The following is a 21325-nucleotide window of genomic DNA, read 5'->3' as shown; positions in this document are numbered from 1 at the left end:
TGCATGCGTGGGTTTCCAAAAAACATGCTAGGCTAATTAGCGACTCCAAATTGTCCATAGGTATGAATGTGAGTGTGAATGGTTGTTTGTCTATATGTGCCCTGTGATTGGCTGGCCACCAGTCCAGGGTGTACCCCGCCTCTCGCCTGAAGACAGCAGGGATAGGCTCCGGCACGCCCCGCCACCCTCGTGAGGATAAGCGGTAGAAAATTAACAAATGAGTTTTGTTTTTGTTGACAAATGCGACTTATACTCGGGAGTTAAAATACGTTCTTTTCATACCACAGTCTGCTTTTGTGTTATGACAACTAACTTGATGTAATATTCCAATATATTGTAGGTAAGCGCTAGCGAGTGTGTTTTACCTCATTACAGTGGAGTTCAGGGCACTTCGGCTGGCAAACTTTCTTCCCGTTCACACAACGACATGACAGGCAATCCTCCTCCCAATCCGACCCTGCCTGGCTCACACACACACACAGAAACAAATATGCAGCATTAATATTTCCGCTCAAAACTCTGTCCCAGTCAATGAAATATTAATGAAGGGCAGCTGCTCATATAGCTCAGGATCAATGAGTTCACTGACTTTGTAGCAGTAGACTTCACCTCACTGTTGTAAAAGTGTGTGTTGTAATAACACATATCATTCCAATAGCACATATTAGGGTCCCAACATTTATCATAGACGTTGCTTAGGTTCAACCGATGGCCATTATTTGCCATGATGGACAAAGAGGTGGCTGATTGGAGAAGTTGTTGAGGGTCTTTAAAGGTAGATAACCTTAGATAACCTCCTCATTGTAACAGTGCACAGAATCCACGACCCCTCTAGAATTTAATAATCTTTATCCTGAATAATGATCATGACAGGATTGGTGGGTATTATGGTAATGGTAATGGTTTAATTTCATTTGAACATGCATCAGATTACAATTGAATGCATCACATAATCAGTTCACAGTTCCACATGTCCAAAAGGAGTAGGAAGAAGCAAAGCTTATTAAATCCTACCCCTCCATCTGGTTCTTTTACAATCAGTAACTGTTACATTTGTTCACTTCCTGCTTTCCTAATATAATGAAAAAAAATATTCTATTTTTTTTTTAAATAGAAAAAAAATATTCTATTTTTTTTACTTTATTTTATTAATTTATTTTTTTTATTTTTTTATATATTTATTCATATTTTTTATATGTGTTCACTTCAGCCTTTCTATTATTTTTTTTTATTTTATTTTATTTAAATTATCATTTTCACTTCCATGGTGATGGATGGCTTTCCTTTTTCTTTACCGCACTGCTGCTTGGGAGACGTAATGACATCCAAAAAGTTAACTATGAAGTGAACTTCATTATCGAGACACTGGACTGGTCGCCAGCCAATCACAGGGCACATATAGACAAACAACCATTCACACTCATGCATCAGAAGCAAAGCTTATTAAATCCTACCCATCCATCTGGTACTTTTACAATCAGTAACTGTTACATTTGTTCACTTCCTGTTTTCCTAATATAATTTAAGTTTTTAATTTTAATTTTAATTTTAAAATGTCAAACAACCATTCACACTCACATTCATATTTATGGACAATTTGGAGTCGCCAATTAACCTAGCATGTTTTTGGAATGTGGAAGGAAACTGGAGTACCCGGAGAAAACCCACGCATGCACGGGGAGAACATGAAAACTCCACACAGAGATGGCCGAGGGTGGAATTGAACCCTGGTCTCCTAGCTGTGAGGTCTGCGCGCTAACCATTCGCCCGCCGTGCCGCCTTAATTTTAATTTTAATTTTAATTTTAATTTTAATTTTAATTTTAATTTTAATTTTAATTTTAATTTTAATTTTAATTTTAATTTTAATTTTAATTTTAATTTTAATTTTAATTTTAATTTTAATTTTAATTTTTTCTCACGTTGTGTATTGTTTGAGTTCCTTACTCAATCCATTCCATAGTTTGATTCCACATACTGATATGCTATGGCTTTTTAACGTAGTCCTAGCATATAAGTGTTTCAAATGTATTTTTAGCCTTATGCATTATTTTAGCTGTTTGAAGATTAACTATATCAGCGAGTTGAAGTATTTGTGATTTTAAAAATTCTTACGGTACAACATCCGAAACCCTCAACAAATTATTTTCTATTTTTTCTATTAATTTCTTTTTTTTTTTTAATTATAATTTTCACTTCCATGGTGATGGATGGCTTTCCTTTTCTTTACCGCACTGCCACTTGGGATACGTAATGACGTTACTAGGAAGTGAACTTCATTACCACTTTTTTTCAATTGCATGACTGATGTTGCTGTAAAGGGCTGCAAAAAAAAAGCTAAGTTACTGAAAGGAAAAATGAAAGGCTTGAAAAGAGACATCAGGAAAAGAGGATCTGACCTCTTGTCAGAGTATGATTAATACTTATAATCCCATAATATCCCTTTGTTCATAAATTATTCCTGGCAGGCTTGCCCCGTTGCGGTCAGAGTGCTGGCTTTCTACAGCAAAGCATACATAATTGATGGCGCTGAGGGCAGGAGAAGCATTGTGGTGTAATGTGGCCTACAGGGCTTGTCACTCATCTTCTTATCAGCGCTTCTTTATGAGTAAATAACACAATAGGAGTGAATGGGAGTTAGCATCAATGCTATGGTATGATGAGGTTCAGAGATAACACCAATAGCGATAAGATGTGTTTGTGTGTGTGTGTGTGTGTGTGTGTGTATGTTCACCTCCCGTACGACGCCCCGGTCATGACAAGGGCAGAGAGCAGGGATGACACAAACACCCTCCGTGTTACGATAAAGCCCCCCCTGACACACGCAGCCCTCCGAGGAGCGGCTGCAGTTGACGGGAGTCGGGGAGTAAATATCCTCGCAGCTCCTCTCGCACAATGGCCGATCCTCCGACATGCTCCTCTTCCATCGCTCGCCGTCGGGACACGCTGTAGGGTATGAGAAGTGATTATGTGGGGTGTCAGGGAGCGATGGGGAGACGTTAGAACGCAAAGATAAAGCCAGAAGATGACATGGTGGATCGACAAAATTGGATATAGGATTTGATGGAAGGGAAGTCAGGACGTTCTAATCTCATTTCGACAAAGCCAACCCGTATGTTGATGTTTGTACTTCTTTTTATTTCTCTATGTCACAACAAGGGCACTACTGAGTTCAATTCCCTCCACCATGCTTCACAGACAATAATGCATTCATTAATAGCGCATTTTTTCTTGTCTCCCGCCTCCAAACATGCTAACAACATCGCCCAATGTTAAAACCCTATCTCATCTCGTTCCCGGAGGCCCAATCTCATGAGTTTTTCTCATGACACGCCTACTCATCAGTCCATAAAACCTAGTTCCGGACTTTTTGAGGCTCACCCCTCTACTTTTTGGCAAATTCCAGCCTAGGTTTAATGGTAATGGTTGAATTTCATTTGAACATGCATCAGATTACAATTGAATGCATCACATAATCAGTTCACAGTTCCACATGTCCGAAAGGAGTAGGAAGAAGCAAAGCTTATTAAATCCTACCCCTCCATCTGGTACTTTTACAATCAGGAACTGTTAATTATTAATTATTATAATTAATTTTTATTACTATATTATTTTTTTTACTTTATTTTATTAATTGTTACTAATTTTATTTTCCTACCTTTTTTTTATAAAACATTTTAATATTTCAATATTTCAATATTTCAATATTTCAATATTTCAATATTTCAATATTTCAATATTTCAATATTTTTATTTTTATTTTTATTTTTATTTTTATTTTTATTTTTATTTTTATTTTTATTTTTATTTTTATTTTTATTTTTATTTTTATTTTTATTTTTGTGTATGTTTATATTTTAATTTTTTTTTACTTAATTATTTTTTTTGTTATGTACCGAAGTACAAGGTGATATGACCATACAAAGACATAATGGTTCCCATAGTAACTGTCAACACACAACACACAATAGTGGAATCGAACTCAGGTCTCTGCTGTGAGGCTAACCACTCGACCGCCGTGCAGCCCTTCTGAAATATCTTATACTTAAATAGATTGTTTGCACCATAACGTGAGCTTAAGCAGTGAGATGCTGTTGCTGTGCCCTTTAAGGCATGTTGCTCTCCAGCAGATATCAGCAGCTGTGTGTTGTACGGACAGCATGTTCAATCACAACTCAATTTCCTTCAATTCCAAACAATAGCACAGACAAGAAAGCAAGGTGCATTCACCTTTCCAGATCTATAGATAGATATATCAATATTTTTTTTTTCCCAGGAATAAAGCTACGACCCACTAAAATGGTTCCACTACCCACTTTTGAGCCCCGACCCACCAGTTGAGATTGTCAACATAAAATGTGTTCACTCACCACAATCAGGGGCCAAGCAGACAGCGGTGCGGTGGTCAAGACCCTCACAGGGGGCTCCTCCGTACAGGTTGGGCTGTGATACAGTTCTTGAGGAGCTCTGCTGTCCTGTACCACAGCTGGTAGAGCATGGAGTCCATTGGGACCAACTGGACCACTGGCAGTCCACTAAGGTAGAACAATATATACAAATGAATGTTTAAATACACCAATTCTTACAATATGTATTAAAACAACATTTTGCATGCATTTTTCAAAATTTGTCTAGAGTATCAAATTTCATGTCGACATAAGTGCATGTCAGAGGTGTCCAAAGTGTGGCCCCGGAGCCATTTGCGGCTCACAACTGTTTTATTTTTTGCTCATTCCATTAAAAAAGTATGACATCTGAATGTTATGTAAGTTGTGTAATATTATGAGAAAAAAACGGCATTTCAGTAGCATGAAGTTGAAATATTAATGTTTTTTTAGGTCACCATGTTACAAAAACAAAACAATTAATAAAGTTGTAATGTTTGGAAGATTAAGATGCGGAAAAAAATTAAGAATAAATCTAAATATTATGAGAACAAAGATTTACAAAAAGAATGGTTAATTAATTTGAAATTTTATTATAAAAACAAAAAATAAATATTAAAAATAAAAAAGTTGTAAAATTCACCAAGATTATTTAAGAAGAATTTTACATATTTGGGAAATTATTATTTAAGTCGCGATGTTACAAAAACAAACAATTAATAAAGTTGTAATGTTTGGAAGATTAAGTTGCGGAAAAAATGAAGAATAAGTCTAAATATTATGAGAACAAAGATTTACAAAAATAATGGTTAAGGTTAATTAGTCTAAAATTTTATTTTAAAAAAACACTACAGCAGAAACAAAAAAATAAATAAAATAAATATTAAAAATAAAAAAGTCGTAAAATTCAACAAGATTATTTAAGAAGAATTTTACATAATTGGGAAATGAAAAAAAGCTTTACAAAAACAAAAAACAAAGATTTACAAAAATAAAGGTGAATCAGTCTGAAATTTTATTTAAAAAAACACAACAGCAGAAATAAAAAAATAAATAAAATAAATATTAAAAATTTTAAAGTTGTAAAATTCACCAAGATTATTTAGGAAGATTTTTTCATATTTGGGAAATTTTAAAAAATCTGGAAGAAGTTTGGACACCCCTGTTGTATGTTAACATTGACTTAAACGGACACTTTTTCCAAAGTTGATCTCATTCAGCAGAGGACACACTGGAGGACAACGCTTAAACTATCCCATAATCCCTTGCAGCAACACCAATGAAACTACTCAGCCCTTTAAAGAGGCCGAGTCATCCTCTCCATCCAGACTTGCGTTTGCATTTATTAGCTTGAACTAAACCTAGTAACCGACTATAAGGACAAGAGCCAGGCTCATAGCAGACCACTGTGCAATCATGATGGCGGCTTAAGTAAAAGGTCGAATTTCAACTCCAGTGGAAGCGGTGTTATTCAGCAATAAAAGCTGAGGCAGATCCACACTCACCGTCACAGAGCTCTGCGGTGCAGTTGAACACTCCATCTTGACATACACTGCAGAAACAGCATTGGAATCAGCTTGGTCATGTTGAACACCAACATAATCACACCGCACGGTATATGAAATAAATATGATGGAAGGTGGAATGATTTTAAGTTATTTTATAACCCGCAAAGCATGCTGGGAAGGCTACACGCACACTTGTCCAACAGGAAGTTACCCAACATGCTATATTTCTATATCACTTACCCTCACTAGGGTCACGGGTATGCTGGAGCCTATCCTACAAGATACTTAAACTTAAATGACTGTAATGGTAATGGTAATGGTTTTATTTTATTTGAACATGAATTTTAATTTTAATTTTAATTTTAATTTTAATTTTAATTTTAATTTTAATTTTAATTTTAATTTTAATTTTAATTTTAATTTTAATTTTAATTTTAATTTTAATTTTAATTTTAATTTTAATTTTAATTTTAATTTTAATTTTAATTTTAATTTTAATTTTAATTTTAATTTTAATTTTAATTCCAATGGTGATGGATAGCTTTCCTTTTCTTTACCGTACTGCTGCTTGGGAGACGTAATGACATCCAAAAAGTTAACTATGAAGTGAACCTCATTATCGAGACCCTGGACTGGTCGCCAGCCAATCACAGGGCACATATAGACAAACAATCATTCACACTCATGCATTAAAACATGCATCAGATTACAATTGAATGAATCACATAATCAGTTCACAGTTCCACATGTCCAAAAGGAGTAGGAAGAAGCAAAGCTTATTAAATCCTACCCCTCCATCTGGTACTTTCAAAAGTAGTAACTGTTACATTTGTTCACTTCCTGTTTTCCTAATATAATGTAAGTTTTTTAATTTTAATTTTAATTTTAATTTTAATTTTAATTTTAATTTTAATTTTAATTTTAATTTTAATTTTAATTTTTATTTTAATTTTAATTTTAATTTTAATTTAAAAGTCACGTTGTGCATTATTTGAGTTCGTTACTCAATCCATTCCATAGTTTGATTCCACATACTGAAATGCTATGGCTTTTTAACGTAGTCCTAGCATATAAGTGTTTCAAATTTATTTTTAGCCTTATGCATTATTTTAGCTGTTTGAAGATTAACTATATCAGCGAGTTGAAGTATTTGTGATTTTAGAAATTCTTACGGTACAACATCCAAAACCCTCAACTAATTATTTTCTTTTTTTTCTATTAATTTCTATTTTTTTTTTTTGCCTACCCCTCCATCTGGTACTTTTATAATCAGTAACTGTTACATTTGTTCACTTCCTGCTTTCCATAATACAGTTTAAGGTTTTTTTTAATTTTATTTATTTTATTTATTTAATTTTATGTTACTGCAAACTGTATGTTTGCTTGTGTATTTTTTCCTGTATGAATGCACTTCATTTGATTGGTGAGGTGTCTAATTAATTATTTGATGCATAAAACTACAACACAATAGGAGACGTGTGTACCATGTGTTACAGAGATGCTGGAAGGATGTTCCAGGTGGAAGCACGGCTCCTGTCTTCTCTTCTGCGCTTATATTCAAATTTTGGTAGGCGGTCGGCAGAGACAGGAGGGAACAGGGGCAGTCTGCGTGCGACACACACAACCCGCCATGGAACACCTGCAAAACACACAAATAAGAAATATATACAGTACAGTCGAGGAATGTATGGTTGTAGAGTATGACTGTGTATTCTTCTCGACTCTCTTATACAGAAATAGCTGTAAAAATGAAAAAGTATACACACCTGTCCAGGGGGGCAGGAGCACCCCGGGCTGCAAGGCCCCACTAGACACTGAGTGTGGGGCCACATGTCCTCACAGGTGTATGGACAGGAACCTGAACATTCACTGAAAACCTGGCCATCAGGACACCCTGTGAAGCACATGCACAAATAAACACAATAATATATGTATAGTAATGGTTTAATTTCATTTGAACATGCATCAGATTACAATTGAATGCATCACATAATCAGTTCACAGTTCCACATGTCCAAAAGGAGTAGGAAGAAGCAAAGCTTATTACCGTATTTTTCAGACTACAAGTCCACTCCCTTTTTTTCATAGGTTGGCTGTTCCTGTGACTCCAGAGCGACTTATAAATGAAAAAACTGTTTATGTTACATAAACACTGGACACCTTTTTTGTTCATGTTTATTTTTTGTGTAGCTGAATAAGCATTGTGTTAGCATATCTTACACCTATTCAGCCTGTTCTCTATTCTTTTATTAATGTTAGAACTTGCCTTCCATGATGATGTAATGTCTGTTTTGGTCAAGTAGTTTGTAAAATAAATTACCCGCAAAAAATGCGACTTATACTCCATTTGCCAATGCCAATTGTGCATTTTTGGCATTGTGCGACTTATACTCTGGAGCGACTTATAGTCCAGAAAATACAGTCAAGCCTACCCCTCAATCTAGTACTTTTACAATCAGTAACTGTTACATTTGTTCACTTCCTGCATTTCTAATTTAATTTTATTTAATTTTATTTAATTTTATTTAATTTTATTTAATTTTATTTAATTTTATTTTTTATTTTTTATTTTATTTTATTTTTTGTATGTTTGTATTTTTGTATTTTTATTTATTTCTTGTCACGTACCAAAGTATGAGGTGATATATGTGATACAGTATATATGTTTTATATATACATAAACATATATATATATATATATATATATATATATATATATATATATATATATATATATATATATATATATACATATACACATACGTATATATGTGATATATGTTATATTCTTATTTCATATCTCACGTCTTCAGTTTGGATACACCTTCGCATTCGTCCCCACAGTCAATGCTTACTGACGTGTTTGGTCAGTAAATATAAACAAAACAGTGCAAAATAGTGTGCGCTCACAGACAGTGTCCCTCGCTATATTGCAAAACGTGGATCAAGCTAATGCGGCTCACACAGATACACTATACTTAGTGGTGGCGGTTCAAAAATGAATGAATTACACCAGGGGTGGGCAAATATTTTGACTTGTAGGCCGCATTGACTTGTCTTATTTTATCAAACTATGTAATTTAATTTTACAGTTTTGTTGTTGTTGTTTTTTTACTAAATAAGACATCTGACTTGTAAGTCATGTTGCTAGTTTGTATGTTAAAAGTTGAAATACTTGGAAAGCAACTGGCGGGCCGGATTCAAATGCTTAGCGGTCCGCATGTGGCCCCCGGGCTGTAGTTTGCCCACCCCTGAATTTACACCCTTCATGACAATAAGATAACATTGATTATCGATAGTTTGTAGTACAATTATCAACAAGGAAAATGTTTTATCGTGACAAGGCTAATATAAAAAAAGTACATGCATGCAAATCGGAGACTGAAATCGTCAGTCATTTGTCAGTCCCTGAACACACCATAGTTGTGTCCTATTAATCTATTCATGACAATATTCTGACGTCAATATCGACGTTTTTACTATTTTTAGTGACGTTTTTACTATTTTGACCCTCTCATGAAGCTAAATAAAGACAGAGGGTTGTCCAAAATGTGGCCGACCGGCCATTTGAGGACAGCGTCTTGTTTTTTTTATGGACTCCCGGTACATTATATCCAATATTTTACCAGGTCTGCAGCTGTTGCTGTTACAGGCAGTGTGTTGTTCAAGTGGTCCAACGCAGGCGGTCCCACCAGGCTGTGGTTCCTGAAGGATTGTCTTGTTACGCATCGACAAACCGCCGCCGCACGTGGCACTGCATTCACTCCAGGGCGACCATTCGCTTAACAAACATCCCACTGGTTGGAAATAGAAAGAAAGTTATTTCTCTTGAAGTTTCAATAGAAGATGTATACTGTTTGACACCTGGACATGGGCGCAGGTCACAGGTTTCTGTCTGCGTGGTCTCGGAACAGGAAGGACCGCCTTCTGTGTCTTGGCAGAGGCGTGTTCTTGTCCGGTGGCCGCGTTCGCATGTGGCTGAGCAGGTTGTCCATGGACTCCAAGGTTCATACACGGGACAGGGAAGGTTGGTGCAAACCAAGGTGCCATTCTGACACACACTGCAAATAATGGGGAGTTGGAATTGGGGTTAGGTGATTATATGATTATATTAGGGCTGTGTGGTTAGCTAAGAGACTCGAGTTCAATTCCACCCCCCGTGCATGCGTGGGTTTTGTCCAGGTACTCCGGTTTCCTCCCACATTCCAAAAACATGCTAGGTTAATTAGCGACTCCAAATTGTCCATAGGTATGAATGTGAGTGTGAATGGTTGTTTGTCTATATGTGCCCTGTGATTGGCTGGCCAAAATGGGTGAACGAATGATTATATGAGAAACAAACAAAACAATAAAGAAAGAAAAATAGATGACAGAAAAATGGAAATTGAGTCAGAATAACAAGACGAAAGTAAAAATAATAGGAAATTTTAAAAACACAGCGAGAATAATGTTAGAAAAATGTATGCTAACACAAAAATGTCGTAACTTTATGAGAAAATTGTAATCTGATGAAAAAATGTACAAATATTGAAAAAAACTCTCTTTTTTAAGTTTTAAGTAGAAAAAAGCTAATTTAAAAATTACATTGGGGAACTAGGTACAATATTATGGGAATAAATTAAAAATATTACGAAAATAAAATAAATATATACAAATAAAATAAATATGAGGATAAGCGGTAAAAAATGAATGAATTAATGTTTATATGAGAACAAACAAAACAATAAAGAAAAAAATGATTACAGAAAATTGGAATTGAGTCAGAATAACAAGAAGAAAGTAAAAATAATGGGAAAAAAATTTAAAAACAGCAGCAATTTTAAAAGAATAATGTCAGAGAAAAATGTATGCTAACAAGAAAATGTCTTAACTTTATCAGAAAAATTTTATCTGAAAATCTGAAAAATAATGTTATTTTTATAGCAAAATGTACAATTATTAAAGAAAAACTCTCTTTTTTAAGTTTTAAGTAGAAAAAAAATAAATTAAAAATTACATATGGGAACAAGGTACATTATTATGGGAATAAATTAAAAATATTATGGAAATAAAATAAATATATATATAAATAAAATAATATTACTAGAAGAAGATTTACACAGATTATTTAATAAGAAAGTTGAAATATTAGACCAAAATTCATACTAATAATACAGTAGGCTAAGATGCAGTTTTGTCTTGAAATATATCCATCTGCGTTGGTTTACAAAATATTAAAGTGGCCCTCACTGGAAAAGGTTTGACCCCCCCTGACCTCCAGTGTTTCTATATCTGACTTACCAAGTGTTGCAGTCCATGCCAAGCTCTTCATTTGGTCCATACTGCAATGTCCCATTACCTGATGGGACCCCACAGCGACATTCCGTCACAGGCACACAATGGCCGTCCTGCAATAGCTGTCCCTCTGGACACCGACAACCTGGGGGGGATTTTTTGTCGAATGTATTTTCAATGATATGAATGTTTTGACGCTGGAAAAGCAATTATTCAAAATGTCCTACAGTTATTTGATGAAGTCTATCATAACAAAGTTATGGAGGTGGTCACTCACCTGGGTGACAAGCTCCCTGGAGACACTGTACATGCTCCCATACATCCGTGCAGCTGCGAGGACACTGATTGGCACAGGTCTCCTGGTAGGTCCGCCCCCTATCTTCACAGCGCTCACCTTGGAAATACATATGCATACATTGACCCGGTAGCTCTTTATTACTCTGGAGCCAATCATGAGCTATGAAAAGGGTCAACCCATTGGAAATGACAGGAGGTCATTACTCATTATGACAGTCTAACTCCTGGTGTCATCTTACTAGCAACATTAAATTCATCACACAGCAACTTAACGCAGAGAAGGTACAGAGAAATATACATTATATGGACCAATACAAGTTCAAAATAACACCTATCCATAAAGCATTACTGCGAGAAGAGCACTTCCTTGAGGACAAGAAACATAAAAAATGCTGCCTCTGTCCACCAAAGGGAACCAGAGTAGCCCACAGGGAGGCTGACGTCATTGCAGCGCCCCAATGAATGTGTTTCTTCGATGCAATGCATTATGTTAAAACTTGAATAGAGAGAATAGAGTGTTATTGCAAGTTGCTGTGTGATGATTTTAGTGTTGTTGGTAATATTAGACTGTTGGGTTGTTATGACCTCCTGTGATTTCCAGTGGGTTGATAAGCTTGTTGTGGTGCACTGATAGCTCATGATTGGCTCCTGCCAAAGAAAGAGCTTCCGCACTGACTTGTGAGCAGCACAGTATTTAGTTTAGTTTAGTCACAGTAGTTAGTAGTTCTGAAGTACAGGAAATCGCACCATTGTACAAGCCAAAAACGTACGGTATACAATATACTGGGTTGGTATACCTGGGCAAAGTCCCGTGTTGCAGCTTTGGCTTTGTGTCTGCAGGCTGCTGCATCGAGGTCCCGGAGGGGAGGCCAGAGGCCGCCTGTAACGCTGCCTGACTCCGCCACTACATGGCTCGGCACACACTGTCCATGTACCCCAGGCACTCCACTGACACATATCTGAAACATTATCATCAATTATCTTTTTTATGAATACAGCGGAGTTGTTGATATATCATGAGAAATATTCATTCATTCATTTTCTACCACTTATGGCAGGGGGTGCTGGAGCCTATCCCAGTTGTCTTCGGGCGAGAGGCGGGGTACACCCTGGACTGGTTGCCAACCAATCACAGGGCACATATAGACAAACAACCATTCACACTCACATTCATACCTATGGACAATTTGGACTCGCTAATTAACCTAGCATGTTTTTGGAATGTGGGAGGAAACCGGAGTACCCGGAGAAAACCCACACATGCACGGGGAGAACATGCAAACTCCACACAGAGATGGCCGAGGGTGGGAATTGAACCCTGGTCTCCTAGCTGGGAGCGGACTTGTAGTCTGAAAAATATGGTACATCCCACATTCCAAAAACATGCTAGGTTAACTGGCGACTCCAAATTGTCCATAGGTATGAATGTGAGTGTGAATGGTTGTTTGTCTATATGTGCCCTGTGATTGGCTGGCCACCAGTCCAGGGTGTACCCCGCCTCTTGCCCGAAGACAGCTGGGATAGACTCCAGCAACCCCCCGCGACCCTTGTGAGGAAAAGCGGTAGAAAATGAATGAATGAATATTATTACAAAATGTGTATGTGGCGTTCCTCAAAGTTCTATTCTCTGATTCCTCCAATTTCACATGTGCGTCACTGAACAGCTATATGAAATAATTATTCTGACAAAACACTGTACAAACTGTACATGGCATAATACGACAATCTCAAAATGACAACTACTGTGAATAAAGGAAGTTGTTGTTAGCAAGCATACCTTGGCAGATGCTAGTATCGGGGCAAAGCCTGTCCTCTTCTTGTGGGCCTGGTGGACACTGGTTAGTCGCCTGTTCTCCAGACACTGGCAAACCAGAATCCACATCCAAACAAGCCCGGAAGCGCCTCTGGACTGAGATCATTTTGCTTTCATTGACTGTCCGTTCCAGGAGGGTGCTGGTGGGGGGCAGGGAAGAGGAGGGCATGCAGGGAGAGCAGGGGGTCCACTCTGACCACTCGCTGAGAACAACTGGAAAAAAAGATGAACAATACAACGTAAAATAAAATAAAATAAAATAAAATAAAATAAAATAAAAATATTAAAGTAAAATATTATTAAAGTCAAAGATTCTCTCCTAAATTACGCACTTTCAAGCTAAAATACAAATATAATGCATATAGAAAACATATTCAAAGATGTAGTATTCTGTATTTGTCACCAGGTGTCAGTAAGGTTTCTTGAGAGACACACAAGCACCAGACCTGATGGCCGGAACAATAGGCTTTTATTGCAGGCTTGAATTAGTATCGCACTACTTTTGCGCCCGTAACCCACACCAAGCAAAAACTCAACTCTGAACCCCTAACATCACCCCCCCCCCCCCCCCCCATTCAGCTCCACTACACCATAACACATTTACAGCAACACAGACAAGCATGAGTCTTAAATTGCTTATTTTCACTTCATTTTCATGTCTACTGTATTGGTGATATGAGTATAAAGGTGACTATAGGGGTGTTATTGTATGTCTAGAGGGCTCTAATAATGTTAAATAATGATAAAACCCGTATTGAGCAGATCATGAACAGATTTTCTGTGCTCTAACTACAAAAATATTTCATAAGAAATCCTACTTTGTGGAAATTCACTTGTACAGTAGAACCCATATACATCTGTCCCACTTATGCCAATCAAACTCACCAAGTCCAATAGGTTTCTAATTTTTACTAATAAGTGTCCACTTAAGTCCAAGGGAAAATAAAATCTGAGACCCAACGGAGTCATTTCTATGAAAATTGTATCCCTTTATGTATAATAGTATTGTTGACGTCATCATCATCCACTAAAAAGTTCATTCACTCATTCATTCATTCATTTTCTACCGCTTATCCTCACAAGGGTTGCGGGAGTTGCTGGAGCCTATCCCAGCTGTCTTTGGGCGAAAGGCGGGGTACACCCTGGACTGGTGGCCAGCCAATCACAGGGCACATATAGACAAACAACCATTCACACTCACATTCATACCTATGGACAATTTGGAATGTGGAATTGTTTTTGGAATGTGGCAGGAAACCGGAGTACCCGGAGAAAAATATGACTATAGGGGTGTTATTTCATGTCTATAGGGCTCTAATGAAAAATAAATGTGATGGTCTTACTAGAAAACATTCCATTTATTCTACTACATGGAAATTCCCTCATCACGATTGGGGCTGCAACCAATTTAGCATGATTAACAAGGGATTATTGTAACAAAAAATAATAATTATTATTAAAAATTAACCAGAATCCCCGGATAAAACCCACGCATGCACGGGGAGAACATGCAAACTCCACACAGAGATGGCCGAGGGTGGGATTGAACTCAGGTCTCCTAGCTGTGAGGTCTTCAGCCCCACTAAAAAGTGAACAACAAAATTACAGCAGCAGCTGTAATATGTATGAAAAGACAATAATTCTAATAAAAATATGCAGAAATGACAATAAATGATCATGTATTCTCATTATGTCATAAATCAATGTGCAAACATTGTCTAGTTTCGGTTTCAGTTTTGATGTGAGTCAGCTAGTCTACATAAACGGGTTACAATGTATTGACTTACCTTCACATTCCCTCATGTCACACTCTAATGTCCCATCATAGCAAAGGCTGTAAGAGATACACACACACAAACACATAAATACAGTGGTGTGGAAAAGTGTTTGATTTCCTGATTTCTTATTTTGTCACACTCAAATGTTTCAGATCATGAAACAAATTAAATATTAGTCAATAATAACTCTCATTGGAGGAATTTTCATCTTTGCAGAATTGTTGTCATTCAGTCACATTGGAGGGTTTTCCAGCATGAAGCCCATTTTGAAGGTCATACCATAGCATCTCAATAGGGTTCAGGTCAGGACTTGGATTAGGCCACTACAAAGTCTTCATTTGGTTTTTCTTCAGTCATTCAGAGGTGGACTTGCTGGTGTGTTTAGGATCATTGTCCTGCTGCAGAACCCAAGATGGTTTTAGTTTGAGGTCACCAACCGATGGTCGGACACTCTCCTTCAGTAGAATTCATGGTTCCATTTATAACAACATGTCTTCTGGGTCTTGAAGCAGCAAAACAGCCCCAGACCATCACACTACCTCCACTATATTTTACTGTAGGTATGATGTGCCGTTACTTTAACACCACATAGAATGGGACACAACTTCCAAAATGTTAAATTCTTGTCTCATCAGACCACAGAGTATTTTCCCAAAGTGGAACCCAAGTGGAACCCAAGTTGGTTTCAGTTTGAGGTCACCAACAGATGGGAGAACATTCTCCTTCAGGATTTTTTCAGTCTTCCAGGTCCCAGAGCAGCAAAACAGCCCCAGACCATTACACTACCACCACCATATTTTACTGTTGGTAGCTTTAGAAACGGCTTCCTAACATTTTCCACACTCTCATTTATGTTATGTTTTAACAGGGGAGGCCGATCACTTTGTAGATTTTTTTTCCCCTTAATAATAAAAAAAATCATTTAAAAACTGCATTTTGTTTGATGACCTGAAACATTAAAGTGTGACAAACATGAAATAAATCAGGAAGGGGACACTTTTTCACACAACTGTAGATACAAACACATACTATAATAATGCACACAATACACAAAACGGATATAGACGGCTGACCAGGTACTACATCCGAGGGTGACTGTCGCACCCTGAGGAATAGTGACGGGGGTGGGGGGTAGTCCCGGAGCTTGGTGCTGCAAGTAGATGCAGCCACATTGCTGTGATGGCACACAGCTACCATTCTGCTGTAGTATGCCCTGTAGGGACACACACACACACACGCACAGACCATTATTAACATTAAAATCAGATCTGTGTATAATTGTTATCAGTGTCATTTCTTCTATTGAATAACAACATAACAAATGCACCGTATTTGATATATATCATTCAATGATTTATGCCTCACATAAAAAGTAAGCAGGCTGCACGGCGGTCAAGTGGTTAGCGCGCAGACCTCACAGCTTGGAGAACCGAGTTCAATCCCACCCTGTGTGGAGTTTGCATGTTCTCCCCGTGCATGCGTGGGTTTTCTCCGGGTACTCCGGTTTCCTCCCACATTCCAAAAACATGCTAGGTTAATTAGCGACTCCAAATTGTCCATAGGTATGAATGTGAGTGTGAATGGTTGTTTGTCTATATGTGCCCTGTGATTGTCTGGCAACCAGTCCGGGGTGTACCCCGCCTCTCACCCAAAGACAGCTGGGATAGGCTCCAGCATCCCCCGCGACCCTTGTGAGGATAAGCGGAAGAAAATGAATTAATGTTTTTTTATGTGGGCTGCACGGCGGTCGAGTGGTTAGCGCATAGACCTCACAGATAGGAGTTTAAAATTAAAATTAAAATTAAAATTAAAATTAAAATTAAAATTAAAATTAAAATTAAAATTAAAATTAAAATTAAAATTAAAATTAAAATTAAAATTAAAATTAAAATTAAAATTAAAATTAAAATTAAAATTAAAATTTAAATTAAAATTAAAATTTCAATTTTAAAATTTTTATGTACATTTTAAAATTGTTATGGAAATTTTCATGTAACAGTTACTGATTGTAAAAGTACCAGATGGAGGGGGAGGGGTACCAGCTAGGAGACTCGAGTTCAATTCCACCCTCGGCCATCTCTGTGTGTAGTTTGCATGTTCTCCTCGTGCATGCGTGGGTTTTTTCCGGGTACTCTGGTTTCCTCCCACATTCCAAAAACATGCTAGGTTAATTAGCGACTCCAAATTGTTCATAGGTATGAATGTGAGTGTGAATGGTTGTTTGTCTATATGTGCCCTGTGATTGGCTGGCGACCAGTCCGGGGTGTACCCCGCTTTTCGCCCGAAGACAGCTGGGATAGGCTCCAGCACCCCCCATGAGAGTAAGTGGTAGAAAATGAATGAATGAATAAAAAGTAAGCCATAACAGTTTAAGTTATTACAGTAACTAGTGCTGTCATGTTTCATCACTGCAGGGATCAGTTTAGTGCCTCATATTTCATTACCTGCCCTCCCCCTGCTACTGTGTGTGTGTGTGTGTGTGTGTGTGTGTGTGTGTGTTTCGTCACTCTACCGCAAAGCATTTTGCAATAAATCAAAGCTGAGAGCTCACTAACTGAGCTACATAACATAACAACATTGTCACCACGACACATATCACAGTGATATATTACCAACAATATATAGCATGCCATATTCCACTTGTTAAATTAATGCTGTTTTAATGTCGGTGTGGTTTTATGCCATGAATATAACATTAGACGTGCAAAAAAAAAAACATGTTTTTGAAGAAACTGGGTTTAAAATAGTGTCGGGTTTGCTGTTAAATAAGGAAGCAGGCCATACACGATACCGTGAGAAGTGTTTCACAAGATCGGCTCCTCAAGGTTGTCTTTTTTTTTATAATTGGTGACAAAGAAGTCAGAAGAAGACAAGAATGAAAGGCGGTGCTGAAATAGTAAAGACAGTACATGGTATGCTTCTGTCTGGGTGGCTTTTAAACCCGAAAATAGGCCAAAATTCTGCACATACTGACAGTGTGGGAACATGAAAGGTAACATCTATAACCACCATGCCTGTGAGCAGCAAGGACAATTATGAAAATCTTTTTTAAAAAAAACATCCTTGAACCTAAATAAAACTAAAATCATGCTGTTTACTAACAGCAGAAAGGACACCAGCAAATACAAATAGATGGTGTAGACATTGAAAGCGTGAAGGAAAATACATTTCCGGGGATCACAATAGATGAAAATATGATCTGGAAACCTCATATTACAAATATACAACATAAGGTGGCCAGAAATATTTCAATATTGAACAAAGCAAAATTTGTTCTCAATCAGAAATCTAATCAGGGCTAATAACTATAAAAGCAATCTTCACTCGCTAAATGTACTGCAAAAAAGGTCAGTAAGGATAATTCATAATGCTGCCTACAGAGAACATACTAACTCCTTATTTCTAAAATCACAAATACTTCAACTTGCTGATATAGTTCATCTTCAAACAGCTAAAATAATGCATAAGGCTAAAAATAACCAATTCCCTAAAAATGTCATCCAATCCAATACTTGTACTTCGGTATGTGACAAAAAATGTAAAAAAAAATTATGTGACAAAAAAGGTAAAACATGTAAAAAATTAAAATTAAAATTAAAATTAAAATATTGAAAAAAAAGTAAATTAAATTTTTTAAATTTTTAAATTTTTAAATTTTTAAATTTTTAAATTTTTAAATTTTTAAATTTTTAAATTTTTAAATTTTTAAATTTTTAAATTTTTAAATTTTTAAATTTTTAAATTTTTTATTTTTTTATTTTTTTAATTTTTTAATTTTTTAATTAATTTATATTAGGAAAGCAGGAAGTGAACAAATGCAACAGTTACTGATTGTAAAAGTACCAGATGGAGGGGTAGCATTTAATAAGCTTTGCTTCTTCCTACTCCGACATGTGGAACTGTGAACTGATTATGTGATGCATTCAATTGTAATCTGATGCATGTTCAAATGAAATTAAACCATTACCATTACATAACATTAAATTGAAAATTACCGTGGGACAATAACAGCCGGGCGTACACTCCCTGACACCCGAACACAGATCTGCACGTCCGTGAAGTTCACAATGCTTTTCACAGGGGGAGCCACACTGAGAGTACACAAATGGGGCTTCACATTCTGGTAATATAAAAAAAAAGCATACCAACATATAAATATCACATAAGACCATCAGAAGTACATCTTACAATGTCAGAAGATGAAGGGATGACTTCACTTAGCAAGCCAAGAACTCACCATCATCACAGTGACTGAGGCTGCATGGCCTGCTCTGTGTTTCCACGGGAGAGCACTGCTGCCCCCTGGTGGCTGGGGTGACAGCTACACGGTAACGCTGCTGCCTCTGAGACTCACAGGAGCATGGAGACCAGACGCTCCATCCAGACATGGGACATTCTGCGGAGAAAAACAACAACTCTGATGTTTCATGCATATTCAGATGACCTCAATTGTGATCAATTGGTGCAATCAACATCGTGTTTCTTGAAAAAATTAAAATTAAATAAGGTTTTTCATCATATCTAATCTAAATTGGCATGGTGTACGTATATGTCTTTTGTAAAAATAGATTTCATTTTCATTTTAATGTAGGGGCATCCACAGATGTTTTTAACTGGCCTGCAGCACATTCTAAAAATATAATTTCACCCAAAAAAAAATAATTAAAAAAAATAAAAAATCAGGAGCAATTTTACAATAAAAAAGTCAAAATATAAAGTGAAAAAAGTTGTACTATATTGAGAAAAAATATTTTCGTAGCATGAAGTTGAAATATTTAAAATTGATATACTTAAAATTTTTAAAATAATTAAAATTATTATTTTTAAGTTGTAATATTATGAGTAACAAACAAAATAACGGTTAAAGTTGTCATTTTTGGAAAATTGGGTGAAGAAAAATGTATAATACTGCAAAAAATATATATTATGGAAATATAATTTCACAAAAAAACATTTAAATATTAAAAAAAATCAGGAGCAATTTTACAATAAAAAAGTCCAAATATGAAGAGAAAAAAATTGTAATAATGTGAGAAAAAAATAACAAATATTTTCATAGCATGAAGTTGAAATATTTAAAAAGGAGATTATTTTTTCCAAGTTGTAATAGTATGAGAAACAAACAAAATAACGATTAAAATTGTCATTTTTGGAAAAATTGGGTGCAGAAGATGTATAATGTTGCAAAAACTCTGGGAATCTAATTTCACAAAAAACATTTTTTAAAAATCAGGAGCAATTTCACAATAAAAAAAAGTCAAAATAAAAAAAAGTTGTAATATTGAAGTTGAAATATTTTTTAAAAGACATCATTTTTGTTGTAATATTATGAGAAACAAACAAAATAACGATTAAAGTTAAAGAAAATTGGTTGCAGAAAAATGTACTATAGTGTTGCAAAAAATATATATTACGGGAATAAAGACAATTTCCTGAAAGAAAGTAAGTAATAATACATTATAAAACAGCTGTAATTTTATGAGAATAAAGTCAAAATATTATGAGGAAAAGGTCACATTCTAACAAAAAAAAAGTTGCAATTTTACAGGAATAAACTAAAGAATAAAAAATAAAATAACATCCTTTTATGGCGACTCCAAAATGTAAATTTTTTTAGAAAATTTGGTTGGAGAAAAAAATGTATGACATAACTTGATGAAAAGGGCCAGGTTGAGAGTTGAAGACACTAAAGGTTGATTTGAAATGATTTGAAATGACCTGGACAGGGCTGTGTGAAGCACAGCTGGTTCTCCTCTTGGTTGGTCTGAGTCTCGGTTTCATCGGGACATGCTGCCCTTCCTCCTTTCCCACACAGACACACCCGACGCCGCACCACAGACCCCGCCCCACACGTCCTGGAACACGGAGACCATGGCGACCAAGGACATAGGTCATCTGAAAAATATGATTGTCATTAAATAAACACAGACATGAACATGGAGCGTGGAGGAGTGTAGCGTGCAAAAGGTTACACATTGTAGGGAAATTTTTATGCATGCACACACATGGTTCAGTTCCAAATGTGAAAATTGTAAACAGTGTGTTGTTTATGTTGTGGTTTTGTAAGGTAACTTAAATAGAAAGTGGTTTGGTGGCACTATCTGCAGGAAGAAAAGCTGTACCTATGAATCCAACAGAAGGTGCTGTCCCACTAGTCTATGGACTCAACATTTTCCGGCAGGATGATGCTTTGACAAGACATGATGTTGTGTAACTGCCCGTTTGCAAGTAGCTGGTATCTGAATTTTGCTAATTTATTTGTAAATAACGT

General features: G+C 36.2%; 1 protein-coding gene across 1 annotated transcript in view; it reads right to left on the bottom strand.

Annotated features, from left to right (window-relative positions):
* sspo (SCO-spondin) overlaps positions 1-21325 on the bottom strand; it is a 113181-nt gene that overhangs the window by 23222 nt on the left and 68634 nt on the right. Inside the window, exons 98-114 of the mRNA XM_058060352.1 lie at positions 20773-20949; positions 19292-19450; positions 19050-19174; positions 16128-16267; positions 15064-15110; positions 13241-13489; positions 12261-12422; positions 11444-11560; positions 11173-11311; positions 9757-9953; positions 9519-9689; positions 7659-7786; positions 7377-7531; positions 5890-5936; positions 4370-4534; positions 2734-2945; positions 366-461 (exon numbers count right to left, since the gene is read on the bottom strand). Of these exons, the coding sequence (XP_057916335.1) occupies positions 366-461; positions 2734-2945; positions 4370-4534; positions 5890-5936; positions 7377-7531; positions 7659-7786; positions 9519-9689; positions 9757-9953; positions 11173-11311; positions 11444-11560; positions 12261-12422; positions 13241-13489; positions 15064-15110; positions 16128-16267; positions 19050-19174; positions 19292-19450; positions 20773-20949 (2486 nt within the window). The remainder of the gene's footprint in view (positions 1-365; positions 462-2733; positions 2946-4369; positions 4535-5889; positions 5937-7376; positions 7532-7658; positions 7787-9518; positions 9690-9756; positions 9954-11172; positions 11312-11443; positions 11561-12260; positions 12423-13240; positions 13490-15063; positions 15111-16127; positions 16268-19049; positions 19175-19291; positions 19451-20772; positions 20950-21325) is intronic.

Source organism: Doryrhamphus excisus, chromosome 21 (assembly GCF_030265055.1).
Source record: "Doryrhamphus excisus isolate RoL2022-K1 chromosome 21, RoL_Dexc_1.0, whole genome shotgun sequence".
In the NCBI taxonomy this organism is placed as follows: Eukaryota; Metazoa; Chordata; class Actinopteri; order Syngnathiformes; family Syngnathidae; genus Doryrhamphus; species Doryrhamphus excisus.
This window is presented reverse-complemented; position numbering and strand designations above follow the sequence as displayed.